General features: G+C 36.9%; 1 protein-coding gene across 3 annotated transcripts; it reads left to right on the top strand.

Moving 5' to 3' along the window:
• The first annotated feature begins 3,234 nt into the window (after positions 1-3,234).
• On the top strand, positions 3,235-14,150 carry LOC103706456 (synaptotagmin-3-like). 3 transcript variants are annotated; one of them, XM_039116452.1, is made up of 12 exons: positions 3,235-3,515; positions 4,703-4,801; positions 5,603-5,653; positions 5,789-5,912; positions 7,257-7,336; positions 7,457-7,558; positions 7,718-7,792; positions 10,924-11,000; positions 11,417-11,666; positions 11,767-12,132; positions 13,647-13,775; positions 13,862-14,150. In XM_039116452.1, the coding sequence occupies exons 1-12, from the start codon at positions 3,399-3,401 to the stop codon at positions 13,988-13,990; spliced, it is 1,599 nt and encodes a 532-aa protein (XP_038972380.1). In that variant the 5' UTR covers positions 3,235-3,398; the 3' UTR covers positions 13,991-14,150. The 3 variants fall into 3 exon arrangements, with proteins under 3 accessions (XP_038972380.1, XP_038972373.1, XP_038972390.1); XM_039116445.1 differs by having other exon boundaries at positions 3,236-3,515; positions 7,257-7,375; XM_039116462.1 differs by lacking the exon at positions 4,703-4,801 and having other exon boundaries at positions 3,236-3,515; positions 7,257-7,375.
• The last annotated feature ends 702 nt before the right edge of the window (positions 14,151-14,852 follow it).

Genomic DNA, 14,852 nt, shown 5'->3' with positions numbered 1-14,852 from the left:
TAAGCTGGCAGTGCATTATTGATTAGTGAAAGCTAAGATTCGTCATCTTAGCACTGGATCTTATATTGGTGCCACATTAGCATTGTATCGAAACAGTACAGAATCTCTTCGACATACCAAGCATCGGTATACTACCTGTACCAGATATGGATACCATTCTATTCGGATCGAAACGGTGAACCATGGTAAAAGCAATTCTACATACCATCATACTCAAGAATATCTCAGTTTCTTTGATGATGGCACTATTTCGACATAAACAATTTAACTATTGAATTTCCTTATTCGTTTATTGATAGAAAGCTTTTTTGCAAGGAATTGGCTATCTCACAAAAATGCACGCTTGATTCTAGGGTGGATTGATTTGTTTTTCCCTAATACCTTCAAAACTCTCAATCGTAACGAAGGGGGGGATCGAAACCTAGGTGTTGACTAGCAATTAAAAAACTTTACCTTGCAAGTGAAACTTGCAACGTTATCTTGCATTTGTTGCAACGTTATGAGGTTGTAACATACATCCTCAACCTCATTTCATTAGTAGTCTAATATTCCTATAATAATGACCTAATGTAGAGGGTGCTCTGTATCTGGCCTATTTTACTACGTGACGTGGTCATGTTTGGCGCTCCTGCACTTGTCATGTTTGGTGCTCCTACCCTTGACACGGTCGAGTAATCCCTGGCTGTCAACAAAATATTCAAAGCTTTTTGCTAAAGAAAAATAAAAAACACAGAGCTAAAGTATAATAAACTGCCGATATTGGGTGTGCTGTCATCAGAAAACAAGAGTCTCCGGCTCCTGATCGTTTCTTTCTTAAGTAATACATGCAATATGTCTACGCCTCCATGGTTTCTAAGTCAGCACGGACATTATAGCAATTAGGATGCTTGATTGTAGTCGTACGTTTATTTTGATCTGAAATTAATATTAAAATAATTAACATTTACGTTTTTTTAATTTTATGACTCCTCAAAGAGGTTTATGGGACCATTCATCCAGAAAAAGGTGTTTTATGAATCGTCAAAGATTGCAGTACAAGGGGTCGGCGGCAATGCTATAACTAAGTCTGATAAAGTTCAAACCCATAGCATCAGCATATAATAATCTCGGCGAGCGTAAGATAGAAGCCTGACAAGATTGGATAGCTTCTTATGTGGCTAATCATTCTGAAAAAACTCTTTAGCTGAGAGAGAGGGGATTATCCGGTGCACTCCGATATTTGTTATTCTTCAACTTTTTTAAATATATTCATACCAGCTATGTATGATGCATCCATTTTTTTTAAAAAAAAACACCATGGATTGCTTCGGTACAAGCTAGTCGGCTCGTTGATTACTTTTCTGATATACAGTATAATAACCCAAGATCTCGTCCAAAAAAACTAGCTGAAATGTATTATTTATATTTTTTGATTCTGTATAAGTATTCAAGATATATCCAGCGAATAACCGATATGAGATTAAACAAACGTCTGCACAGATCTTTACAATATTAGTTGCTTGAAATACAAAACAAGCATGTTTCCATTGTAATATATTTCTGAGGATTGGATTGGCAGCCTCATTGACAGGCAATTCGATATTTATCTATGATGGAACAATATTAGGATCCCCCTCGGGTCAAATTTGTGATACCTAAAACAGAAGAATGGCACACCGCAAGCTTGCCTATGTGGCCACCAATTTTGCAAATGGAACACGGCACGAAGGTAGCGATATAGTTGCATGAGATTCTATGGGTATTGATATAAAAATACGTGGGGATGCAATGCTACTCCCAATTGTAATTGTAACAAGAAATTATGGTGCAACACTCTTAGAAAATGGAAGGCAAAGCTCTTGAACAAGGACCATGAATTCCCGGTCAGAACAAGGACCACAAATTCGGATTATATTAGTGGCCTAGCAAAAATTTCAAAAGCTTGAAACTTATTCATTAACTCCTAGATTGTTCAACACTTAATTTTCAAGTATGGATCTGCTTTGGTGATGGGGTGGCATCACCTTATATGTACAGCTAATCATCTAGGTGTTGACATCAGATGCATGCTTCCAAAAACAAACAAACAAACAAACAAACAAACAAAAGTTCAAATAGCCAACCAAGCCAGACCGTCCATGCACATGTTTTGTCACCTTTTGATATAGCTTATCAAGGAATCAAGGAATCTTGTAAGGTAAAAATTGTGCACCTAGTAAGACAAATGTAAAACAATTCTTCGTCATCACGCTGACCTAATATTTGAGATAATAGGATTGTTTTAAATAATTTAATTTAAAAAAGAATATTGTGTGTGGTAACCACTCCACTCCTTCACTCAATTTCAAGTCCTACATGGCAATTAAGTGTTGTGATGCACTTGCATTTTCCGCGTCTCCCTATATAACATATTTTATATAGGAACCACCGTCTTTCTATATCCTCAAGATCAATTTTGATAGCAATGTACTCGAGAGAGGTGATATAGATAGAGCAGATTTCATTATTCAAAGTGAGAGTAGTGCTTTCATAGTTGCTAGTGGTGCTAAATTTTTTTTATATCATGATTTCAATGGCAGAGTTGCAGGTGGAACTGAATTATGCTGTATACAAATTACAAGCTTTATAGATTTATCTGGAGGATGATTCTATCAGATGGCTTTCTGACTTACCTGGAGATAAGGATAGGCTTCATCCTATTTTATAGAAGTGTTAGAGACTATTGTGATCACTACTATATTTTGAGATTTTGCATATTTATAAAAAAATGAACAATACAACTGATTGGATAGTATCATGTACAGCGAATCATATGGGATCCACTCTCTAGGTATCCTCACCTGTTCTTTCTACCTAGTTTTCTAATATGTTATTTTTTGATTCCAATTAATATATTTTTTTTAGTTAATTTAAATCATCCGATCCATAAAAAAAAAAATTGCGATGTGCATGGCTTTGTAAGCATCGAGTTGGTTTAGACCATTCTCCAAGAAGTATCATGCAAGTATTTATCATTCATGCGAAATTACTTCGTAGAGAAGGAAGACGAAGAAGGAAAAGCCAGCAAAAAGTAGGAAGGTTTGAAACGCTAGTGGTTGGTTTTATTGAAAGAGAATCTTTTCTTTTTTTTTTTTATTAAAAGAGGCAAGCCTTTACGGAGCAAATCAGGCATTATGTAAAAGGAGAGTGGCACATGCGTGATTTCAAACGCTAACGTGTCGAAACCGTTGGCCGAAAAAGAACTAGTTTTGGCGGTTTTATTCGGGTACTCCTAGGCCTTGCCGTTCTCCGTCTCGGGACGGAGTTCTCCGGAGACTAGTCTCTTCCCGAGGCCGAAGCCGCCCGATCCTATTTTGCTTTCTCTTTTTCAATCCATCTCGATTCGATTCGATGATTGCGCGCGCGAGAGAGAGTAGACGATGGGCTTTGTGGGCACTTTCTTGGGGATCGTCGGCTTCGGATTCGGCGTTCCCATCGGGATTCTTCTCGGCTATTTCTTGTACATATACTTCCAGCCAACTGATGTTGAAAAAGAGGTCAGATTTTTTTCTTCTGAATCCAATTCCTCTTTTTGTTGTTATAGTGTTTTTAGAATTCGATGATTTTCACTATTGATTCATTATTCTTTTTTTTTTTTCGTGCAAGAACCAAGAAACTCGATGAGAATTTTTTTCATGTTTTTTCCCTTTTCCTTTTCGTAATATATTTTGAGATAAAAATGTGATCTTTCTTTGCTTTCTTTTCTTCTGAAGCCGGCGTTGTTTGGTCTGCTGTGCGGGAAAGCCAATAGGAAAAAGGCTCTGATTTTGGCCTTTTTCTTCGTTGTTCGTTCTCTTCGATAGTTTTTAAAAGAGCGGCGTTGTTGGGTCTGTGTTTCGAACACCTGATGGATTGAGTGAGAAACGAGATGAGGGTTTTGGCAAATTTCTTGATGTCGGTTTTTGATCGAACCTGATGTTCTGTTGTTGATTTCCTTTGACTGTGGAGGAAGCCCGATGAGAGTGTTCTTCTGATTTGGGTTTTGTTTGCTTGGCGTTTAGACATCACATGAAAGAATTGGCTGATTTGTTTTCTTTCTTCCTGCTGTGCATGTTTTCCAAACTTAGCATAAGACATTGTTCGATGTGACTGCAGAGTGTCTTATAGGAATATCTTTGCTTGCTTGAGCGAACTTCAGTAAGATTTTTTTTTTTTTGGTTGAGTTGTTACCTTTTTGGTTTGGATAAAATTACTTGATTGTTCAACCATATTTTAGCATAATTCTAGTAAGATCGCCTTTGAATTAGTCTTTATAATATGAATTCCTCTTTTTGGTCCTGATTTGACTTGCCTTAGTTTTCTGAAAAGAAGTACTGAAATAATCTATCTTATTGGGTTCTGATATTTTCTTCTATTTTTCCTGACTTGCTGTACTGGATCTTCAACGTGATATTTATAGATAATTTCTCTGTTTTAATGCATTTTTGGCAAAAGTTGGATGTTGATGCTTCATATAAGAGAGACTGGGAAAACCAATCCGGCTGCATTGAAAGAGATCTTGAAATGAGCAATGCACAGCTATGTTGGCCAGTCCTGGCAAGAAGCAAAAACTTCAGAAATTATTATCATTATTTTTTTGGATCATCAATACTTATTGTGCATATGGATATAATTAGGTACACATGTTAAATTGCTCATGTAGTAATTTTTGTTTATCCTTTTTTCTTGTGCTTCCTTCTGGCAGGAACCAATTATAAGACCCTTGAATGAGTTAGATTCAAAAACCTTGCATGCACTCCTACCTGAGATTCCATCGTGGATGAAAAATCCTGATTGTGACCGGGTCAGTTTGTTTATATCCTTGCAGAGCTTTTCCATATTCAGATCTTTATTGGCTTAATTATGATCTTTTGCAAATTCAGTTCTTTCTCCAAGGCCTTGTAGGACCAATTGAATCATCATAATGTGTTGTAACTTGTTAGATCCATGTATAACCAGGAACAGTTTTTTTTTGTAGCAAGGGAAATGCGATCTTTAGTATGCTCTAATTGAACAGCACAAAGCACAAAGTTTGAGAATGGACAACCTACAAATGAGGGAGATCTAGCTTGAACAATCTCTCCAATTGCCATGGCAACTTATAGTTTGTTGGCAAAAGTACGGCTTTGGTGCCCATGTTCCAATCATCCAATTGGTTGGCTATAAGCACCACAGTGAAGTTCCTGGACCAAAGAACTAAGGTCCTATAAGGATTTTGACTTCTAACTAAGTTTTGGAGATGGTGCAATTACTGATATTAGCAACATGGCAGCTAATGTTAGCAGTCCAAGTTGGATTGATGATCTCCAATTAGTGTTGATGCCAAGTGGACATAAAGATGATTTTCTAGGTAACTGTCATACCAAGACATCTTAGAAAAACCAAAGGATGGGAAGCATAATGACATGCACTAAATTCTACTTAGGATGTTTGATGTGATCAAAGTTTTAAGTATAATACTGAATTTACAAAAGAAAATTGTACACTAAGTCATCACATGGAGCACACATATATGCATCATAACAATTGTGTCCTAGCAATTTCATTGCTCTGCCTTAGTAAATGTGTATATTTTGTTAAGAGTTCTTCCCCTTTTCTTTTGCAGGTTGACTGGATGAATCAATTTATGTTTGATATATGGCCGTACCTAGATAAGGTTCTTCAACTTTTATATGTTTCATTCAGTAGAGTTGAATTTTTTGTTGTTTTTCTTAGAATAGGTATTTCTGCAGGTATTTGATAATGACTTCACTTGGTGCTCATTGTCTTAAAATTGTATGAATGAACACAGGCAATATGCAGTACAATAAGAAGCACAACAAAGCCAATATTTGATCAATATATTGGGAAATATTGCATAGAATCAATTGAATTTGACCATCTAACTCTTGGTACTCTTCCACCTACAGTTCATGGTGCGTTTCTTTTCTCTTCCTCTAAGCACTAGCATTAAGTAAAAACCTTTCAGAATGCAGCATAGGAAAAAACTCTGGCAATTTCACTTTGGTGAATAAATCTTTTTTAATATTTTGAATATGATTGCATGAGTCTTGGATTGAAGTAGGAGATGAACTTGACTGATGTGTCATATCATCTAAGCACATGATCATTCATGACATGTAACTGAGAAATATTTAAAACTATGAGGTAATCTAAGTGCAGTTCTCCATGTAAAGTGCGGTAAATTCTTTATGGCATCTGCTTAAAATCTGCTCATAAAATAGACATAGTTTTTTCTTTTCTTTTCTTTTATAAGAAATTTTGATGATGTGATTTATTGCAGGCAAACTTCTGCTATATTTGTGTCATAATTTCCAAATATATTATTATTGTTGCATTCCTTAAATTGTTTTCTGCACTAGAACAATTTCTGCAATCTGAAGGTTTTTAAATAAGCCTTTTATTTATAATAAATGAGGGGTGGTGGTGGGGGGGGGCGGCGGCGGGGGCTTTGGGTTCTTTGAACCCTCCTTGCCTTTTGAAGAAAGTTCTTCAGATGTCTTAAAACAGATGATCTGGCCATTTTCTAGTAGAGTTGCTGTTCTATACATTTTATAACATAATTTTTCTGAGCTTCATTATGAAATTAAACATTGAGTTTTTCTCATTCTTTTTTGTTTTATACAATAGGACAGGAGAGGGAGTTTTTGACATAATATCTTTCTTGCTCTAGGTCTTTAGGTCCGCTCTTATTTTGCATCCACCCTTATGGTCCACTATTATTCTGCATCCACCCCTTAGTGGTCTTGCATCACACACGCGAGCTTATATCATTTGTCTACCCTTTTTATTGCTAAACATTTTGACCATGTGATGTTTTTTTACCCCCATTTTTTTTTTGAGAAACTTAGACTCTTCATCAAACATTTTGACCATGTGTTGATCTCTTAACAGCTTTGGAGCACCTTTCCGCTTCATCAACCTTATTTTAATTTGACTGGATATGCCTTCAGTAGTCTCTTCATTTCTTTTGCTACAAGATAACCTGGATATGGATATGATCCATTGAGTATCTTTCAATTTTCTTGACTTCATTTTCATTTACATAAGAAATGAATGTCAGTTCAATTTTCAAAAGTTAACTAAAACTCAACAAAATTATTTATATTAACATGGTGAGCTGGTTTAAAATGTTCTTTTAGGTTTTTCTTGGTTGTTTGTTTGTCCTTTGATACTCACTCTCTTAGGGTATTAAGATTTGATGTTAGTAAACTTCATTCTTTCTCTTGCTTATCTTGTTCATCTTTCCGATCTAACAGGTGTTAAAGTTTATGAAACTCAAGAGAAACAATTAGCTATTGAGCCTGGGGTGCGTTGGGCTGGCAATGCCAACATATCTGTAATCCTTAAGCTTTTGTCTTTCAGAGTAACAGTGCAGGTCAGATATGTTCCAAGTCATACCAGGGGATAAAACAATATGCAACATATGCAACTAATAAGACATTTTTGGTGTTCACAGCTGCTGCAATTACAAATATTTTTGGTACCACGGATTACTCTAAAGCCACTTGTGCCAAGCTTTCCATGCTTTGCAAATTTGAGTGTGTCTTTAATGGAAAAGGTAATTGAATGTGTGTGTGTCCTTGTGTGGGTACGCATGTTGCGCGTGCCTGCATGCGTGCATGTGCGTGTATGTGCGTGTATGTGCGCACGTATGTACGTATTGTTAGATGATATTTCACAGCAAAGCTACTGATCTTCTTCTTCAATCTTATTGCAGCCACGTGTGGACTTTGGACTTAAGTTGCTGGGTGGAGATATCATGGCAATACCCGGCCTGTATCGGTTTATTCAGGTCTTAACTTCTATCTGTTTGGGTTAGAATTAAGTTTGAAGATGATAACTGGTTATGGAATTTAGTGGAGTACATTTGGTGAACTGTCTGCAAATAAATTAGCAAAATACACCATGACAATGCATTTGTAACTTTAAACATTATTAGAGATTCTAGAGGTTTTCTTTTTTCCTTTTATGAACGCTCTTTCTTTTAAATATAGATGATGATCAAATTTTTTCTCCAGTCAGCTTTACTTGAATTTCTAATAAGTCGAAAGAAAAGGATAGGAGAATCAAGAAATATTTGTGGAAAATTGCAAGCAGGATAGTCACCTCTTAGGTCATGAAACCTCTCCTTAAGAGGCTAGCAAAGCATCACAGTGCCCTTCTTTTATACTAGTCAGAGGAGGAGGTAGTGTCTACTTATGAATAGTAACTCAGATTTATTATAAACAATTAAATTTATCCATTTTGTTTTTCTTTTCTTTCTTTTTTGATGGAAGGGGAGAGGGGAATCCTAACTGTAGTGTATCTCTAGTTGAATTTTTTTCAGATTAGAAGTTATGTTCCAATTGAACTTAGCATATATAGTAAGTGACAATGACCATAACAGCTGTTCACCAGGTTGACCCACTATAGTGCTTGTCAACATGTTGTTTTGACCCCTTAAACGCTGAAGTCAGGCATCAGGTGGGGAATTATTGCTTCTGGATATTACATTGAATGATTAAAGGGTGGATTAGTAAATGCTGCACCAGATTTTGTTTTTTTGGTACTTGCCCTATGTGGGACTTATATGAACCATGGTTTTGGTGATCCTCCTGGATCACTATTTGTTTGGTTTAAGATTCTAACATTAAGACTTGTAGGAATTACTTACAGTTTAGTGTATCTTAAGCGTGGAAATCGCAAACATGTAAACCTGTTCTAATATTAATATTTCTTATGAATAAAGATATGCAAGATCAAATGATACAAAATATACAAGGAGTCAAGTGCACAGAGAAACAATTTAGCTCAATCTTAGTTTATGCCAATCATGCAAGCAAAAGATCTTATGGATTTATAGTAATTGAAAATATGCAATTACTAAATTATTTTATGTCATGCATGTGGCATGTGAGCAGTATATTTTAATGTTTTATCTTTACAATGCATATAATTACATAATTGTGGTCCAACCTCCCCTCCCCACTACTCTTATCAATCCTGACAAAAAAAGGGCCTAAACCCATCTTACCATCTCCCATTCCAAATCCATCATGCTTATTTCTCTCCACACACTCATTCTCTTCTAAATCCGTGTTATTCACTGCCCTCATTCCCCTCGCTTACGCTTTGGCTTGATCCACATGCTATGACATAGGCTAGACCTTATCCCTCGGCTTCCTCTAGTAGCTCTTAAAGTCCTTTTAATGCATGAGTAAATTAGTGTTGCTCAGCTTTTTGACTTCGACCTTACCCTTCTCTTTATGCTCTATCAAATGTCTAATCTTCAAGCTTGGCCAAGTCAGCATATCCCTTGACATTCTACTGTCTCATCAGCAACACCCTCCATTCTCTTCACCAGTAGCTCCACTATGGCCACATCTTACCACTTCTTTCCTCCAGTGCCATCTCCACCTCCTAACTAAGGAGTAAACCATGTCAACAAGGCTTTGACCAAGCTTGTTGCCACCACATTCCCTAACTCCATCGTTACTATGAGTCAAGGTTCACCGAACCATCCCGAATCAAGTGGTTTGGGGCATACCGAACCAAACTGGTCCTTAATTTTGCCACATCGAAACGATATAAAAGGCAGTTCAAGGGTTTCCACTTTTGTTCGCTTAGTTTCTTTATCTCTGGCATCCTCTCGTGCTTGTCTTCCCCTCGCCGACCAACAACAATACGGATTGCCCCAGTTAAGCCCCTTATCTCTCCCTCCCTCTCTCTTCCCCCCCTCTCTCTCTCCCCCTCTCTCTTCCTCCCTCTTCCCAGTGGGGTTTCCTTGACACTACCATCTTTGTTCTAGACCGGTCCCTATTGTCTTCGCTTCGGAACAGGAGAGAAAGGGAATGAATCTTTGTATGTGGAATAGGGGAGAAAAGGAATGAATCTTTGTATGTGGAATAGGGGAGAAAGGGAACGAAGCAGAGGATCGCAATTGCGGTCCTCTATTTCGAACTCCTTTTTATGTTCAAATCTCGAATTGAAGTTAGCAAACCATTTGCTGACTTTCATTTGTGAACTCAACAAACCATATGCCAACTTCAATTCAAAATATGAAAATATAAAAAAGGTCCAAAACATCTTGGAACAATATGGTACGGACCCATACTATGCCGAACTAGTCGCCGGTACGCCCTCCGGTACTGGTTCAGCAAACCTTGCTATGAGTTCTTTCCTCGTAGATTTATTTAGGATGTTTTTTAAATCTGTAAGGTTATCTCTTGATAAATATACGTATATCTAGATAAATACACATACATATGCTCATGTGGTAATAGATTTAATGTTTTGAAAATGTAGCTAAGTAGTTTTTCCCTATGCCACAATGCATGGATGATTTACTCAGTTTGTTTCATAGCACCTTCAAATATAGGCTAAAATTCTTGTGGTTTAGGATAACCCCAAATCATAGATAAAGATTGATCGGGATATCCTCAAATCATAGACTAAGATAACCGTTTGTTAATGAAAATTTGCTAGTTCAGCTGGTTAGCATCCCTATCACTTGGAAAGAGGTCCAGTGTTCAAAGCCTGGTGGTAGCATTCCCTCCATGTTTCTCAAAAAAGAGAACTGTTGGTTTACTAATCACATGATGCATATATATAGTTTTTCAAAGCATTTGAATTTTTTGTTAGGTATTTAGGGTCTTGCGGATCATGATAAATGGTGTGCCATTGATTTGGATTTCCTATAAGTCGTTATAGGATAACTATGTTAGATATTCTCTTCTCTACGCATGAAGATACATACATGTGCACATGGATACAAATGCACTCCAATAAGGAATTGAAGAGAGAATTTGGTGTGGTTGCTTACTTTTCTTCTGTAATTTAATGAAAATGAAAGTTTACTCTAAAATCATGTATTAGCATGTAGAACAAAGACTTTATAAAAGTAGAACTAACTGCTCTTCTATGATTCTTGTCTGCCATTTACAGGAAACAGTTGCAACACAAATTTCAAATCTCTACCATTGGCCCAAAGTTCTAGAAGTACCAATTCTAGATGGTGCTAGGTGAGCTCAAGTGCAACAATTCTTCATGATTATCTTTTATGTTTTAATGATCAGTTTTAGTTCTTCCAATTTTTCTATTGTTCTGGGATTATGACAACACTTTCTTATACAAATATCATTAGAAATGGAATGTCAAAAATCAAGAAAGAAGTAAATATCTAAAGGTCACCTATACAAAACAGGTTTTTTGATGCTTGCAGTGTGGAAAAAAACTGGTTTCTGGCAGACTCACCTTGAGATGTCGCACTGACTTGCCTAGTTAATTTATGATGTTAAATCTTGAATGTTTTGAAATAGCCTAATAAATAATTGCATTCCAATTTGTTGATTGATTTCCACAGTATGCTTCCTAGAGAAACTGTTACATAATTATTATTGATCGGATAGTCTGAAGTTTTGATATCTCCTTTTTATAGTGGAGCCACAAAGAAGCCTGTTGGTATATTACATGTGAAGGTTGTTCGTGCACTTAATCTACGCAAAATGGATTTCCTTGGTAAATCTGATCCATATGTTAAGCTCAGACTGAGTGGGGAGAGACTACCATCGAAGAAAACCTCGATAAAGATGAGTAATCTGAATCCTGAATGGAATGAACAGTTCAAGCTTATAGTGAAAGACCCTGAGACTCAAGTTCTTGAGCTGCATGTCTATGACTGGGAAAAGGTTTAGCTCCCTGCATATGTTAATTCATACATGTTTTTCATTTTTTATTCTTGTGAATGACTGGATGTCATATCTAAAGTTGCAGTCATTTGTATGATAGGTTAAAATGCATGATAAGCTGGGCATGCAAGTAATTCCCCTTCGCTTGCTTACTCCTCATGAGACAAAGACGTTCACGGTTGATCTTCTCAAGAACTTGAACCCCAATGATCTACAAAATAAAAGAAACAGAGGAAAGCTTGTAGTGGAGTTGACATTTGATCTTTTTAAAGAAGAAAATGGCAGGTTAAGTGGTACTTTAGATGGAGATGTTAAGCATAGTAGCATCAGCAGGGCTTCCCATGATGTATCGTCTGATGGTGGGGTTTTGTTGGTAACCATTGAAAGTGCCGAAAATGTAGAAGGAAAGCATCACAATAACCCTTATGCACTGATCCTTTTCAGAGGAGAAAAGAAGAAAACTAAGGTGAGTTTAAATCACTTATTGAGCTATCATTCTTAATGTTGGCGACTATAATTTATTGCTGTTTTCTTGGTTGCATGTGTGTCCTTGGCTGTCACTCTCTGACTTAATACATCTCCATTGAGGTGTTTAACACATATTGAGTGAGATCTTTCTACTTTACAATCCTTTTCCAACATTTTATCTTGCAGTTCATCTGTCTATTTGCCATAAGTAAGCTAATTGATGACTGGTTATGTCTTTTGCTGTGCTGGCAATGTGTGCCTCTTGATATATATCATTACTGCTTTTTTAGTGGTTCTTCAACCCCTTCTTGCATACATGCATGTGTGATCATTCTCATTTGATGTGTATAACTATTGTTCTATAAGTGGATGTGTATCCCCCATCCCCCAACCGCCTAAAAACACACAAAAAAGGAAATACAGGATTTTTCTTGTGCGTGCATGTGTGCATGCACTGTTGTATTAGTGAACCTTGAACTCCTGCTTACTTTTGTGTATGTATTGTATGAGCATGTCACTATTATTCTCAGCGGATCTCCAACCACCAGACCTTTTCTTTTCTTTTCTTTTCTTTTCTTTTGTGCACGCATGCATGTTCATGCTTGTGTCCCTGCTGTTTTAACAGTGGACCTCTAACCTCTAACCCCTTTTCTTCTTGGATGTCTAAATCTTGTGTATCAAATTAACACTCCTTTTTGTTTTAAAAAAAAATGTTTTCCCTCATCCTTTGCTTTATTTTCTGGTTGTAACGCATCTTCCATTTTAATCCTCTATCCGCATTTGAGTTTAATGCCAGCATTTTGTGGCTTGACATTTTGTCAAATGGTATCATTAGTATTTAATATTAGTTATGCAAGAGCTGTCTACATTTTTTTGGTGCTATGACTGTTTGGATATCTGTTTTCTAATTTGTTTCTTTTTAAGTAAACAAGTACTTCCTGACATGACCTTCCTTTTTTCACTATCCTTTCCACAAAGTTCAATTTAATTCTCATGTGGAATCTTTTTATCTTGTTTGTTCCAACTAGTTTGATGCTACCAAATCTGATGCTATCTTCCACTTTTATTCGAGCCTGCTAAGATGATTCATCTTCTGTCATTGGTTTGGAGAAGCCTATTATTTGGAACTCCTGTGCTCTTAAACTTTTCCCCTTCTCCCCTGTCAGTTATTCTTTATGCTTGATTCAAATCTGATCAAAATGACTCCATTTCACATAGGACATCATTGTGTCTTGTTTTTGTCATTGATTGAGCATTGTTTCTATCTTTTTATACCTGGTGTATATTATGATCACAAGGCATGTCAAATTTGTAACTTATGTGAAGCTTTTTGTTTCGAAAAGGAGGTGAAAGGTCATTTTTTGATGTAAAAGTGAATGATCCATTTGTTCCCCTTTATTTCATAATTTAGAAATCGCATGTTTTACAACAGCAAGTACCCTTGTTACCCCTATTGTCAGTTTTTATGTTGATAAGCATCTCAATATTTCTTCCGTGTCGATCTATATTCAGATGATTAAGAAAAGCAGGGATCCCAGATGGAGTGAAGAATTCCAGTTCATGTTAGAGGAAGCCCCTATAGATGAGAAAATTCACATAGAAGTGATGAGCAAACGAAGAGGTTTCAGCTTTCATGGAAAGGTTAGGAAAATCCCGACAGTCCTCTTTGTTTTTATTTTTCCTTTATGTTATTCCCTTCTAATTTCACCTCTTTTTTAATGCCATAGGAATCAATGGGGCACGTAGATATCAATCTTTCAGATGTTGTCAACAACGGCCGCATAAACGAAAGATATCATTTGATAAATTCGAGGAATGGAATCATAGACATTGAGATTAAATGGAGCACCATTTGATGATATGGCCATAAATGTTGCATATTCATCGTAAGAGAGCTGTTTGATTTTCCATTTGTATATTCATCATGAGAGTTTGTGTTATGAACAACTAAATTATTGAACATATCAGAGGAAAAAACACCATCAGAATATATACAAACTATAATTCTTTTCCATAGCACTTGTGTGAATTGAATGAGTGATACACGTCGACTTGATAGAGAACCAGTTAGGGTTGTTTTGATAACATCTCTCATTGGACATCCTTTTTTATTTAAATCAAAATGCTAGGAACTGTAAATTTTAGAATTAAAGATAAGTTAAAGATCATTAGAATTTGATGATGATCATTATTTAGTTCTTTTAGATGAAAAGATCATTTTTATTTAATTTCTCATTATAATTATATATGATGCAATGATGGATCCTCAAAATTTTTGTAACGTTATAAAAATCGTTATTTCAAACATCGCACCTTGGCCGCATGAAAGAGACGAGTGAGGAAGTGCACCTCGCCAGCCGCCTGGTGGGAGGTGGCCGCGATGCCTCATCCAAGTTCAGGAGCTTGGGCTGTCACCGGTCGGTGAACAGCTCGAGAGAGACCTAGAAAATAGGCCGCGGCGGATTCTGCCGAGAAGATTTTAGATGCTCTGTATCCAGAGGCCGCTACAACTGGACCTTGGGTGAGCAGGGGTGTGGCCAGCGATGGCGAGGATGGAGATCCCCATCTACGGAAATCAGAGCTTATGTAGTGGCACACTGAAGATTGTGTGAGAACTGTGCGAGCGAATGTTTTGGGGGGGGGGGGGGGGGGGGGGGGGGGGTGGCTTCCGGCCCCAAGCCAGCCCCCAACATTGGTACTTTCATGAGGATACTTCCG

Source organism: Phoenix dactylifera, chromosome 2 (genome assembly GCF_009389715.1).
Source record: "Phoenix dactylifera cultivar Barhee BC4 chromosome 2, palm_55x_up_171113_PBpolish2nd_filt_p, whole genome shotgun sequence".
Lineage (NCBI taxonomy): Eukaryota > Viridiplantae > Streptophyta > Magnoliopsida > Arecales > Arecaceae > Phoenix > Phoenix dactylifera.
This window is presented reverse-complemented; position numbering and strand designations above follow the sequence as displayed.

Excerpts from the sequence above, each read along its gene's own strand:
- LOC103706456 (XM_039116445.1), top strand. The coding sequence starts at position 3,399 with ATGGGCTTTGTGGGCACTTTCTTGGGGATCGTCGGCTTCGGATTCGGC. Across the intron at positions 4,802-5,602 it reads AAAATCCTGATTGTGACCGG|GTTGACTGGATGAATCAATT; the intron begins GTCAGTTTGTTT and ends TTTCTTTTGCAG. Across the intron at positions 7,376-7,456 it reads CTTTCAGAGTAACAGTGCAG|CTGCTGCAATTACAAATATT; the intron begins GTCAGATATGTT and ends TGGTGTTCACAG.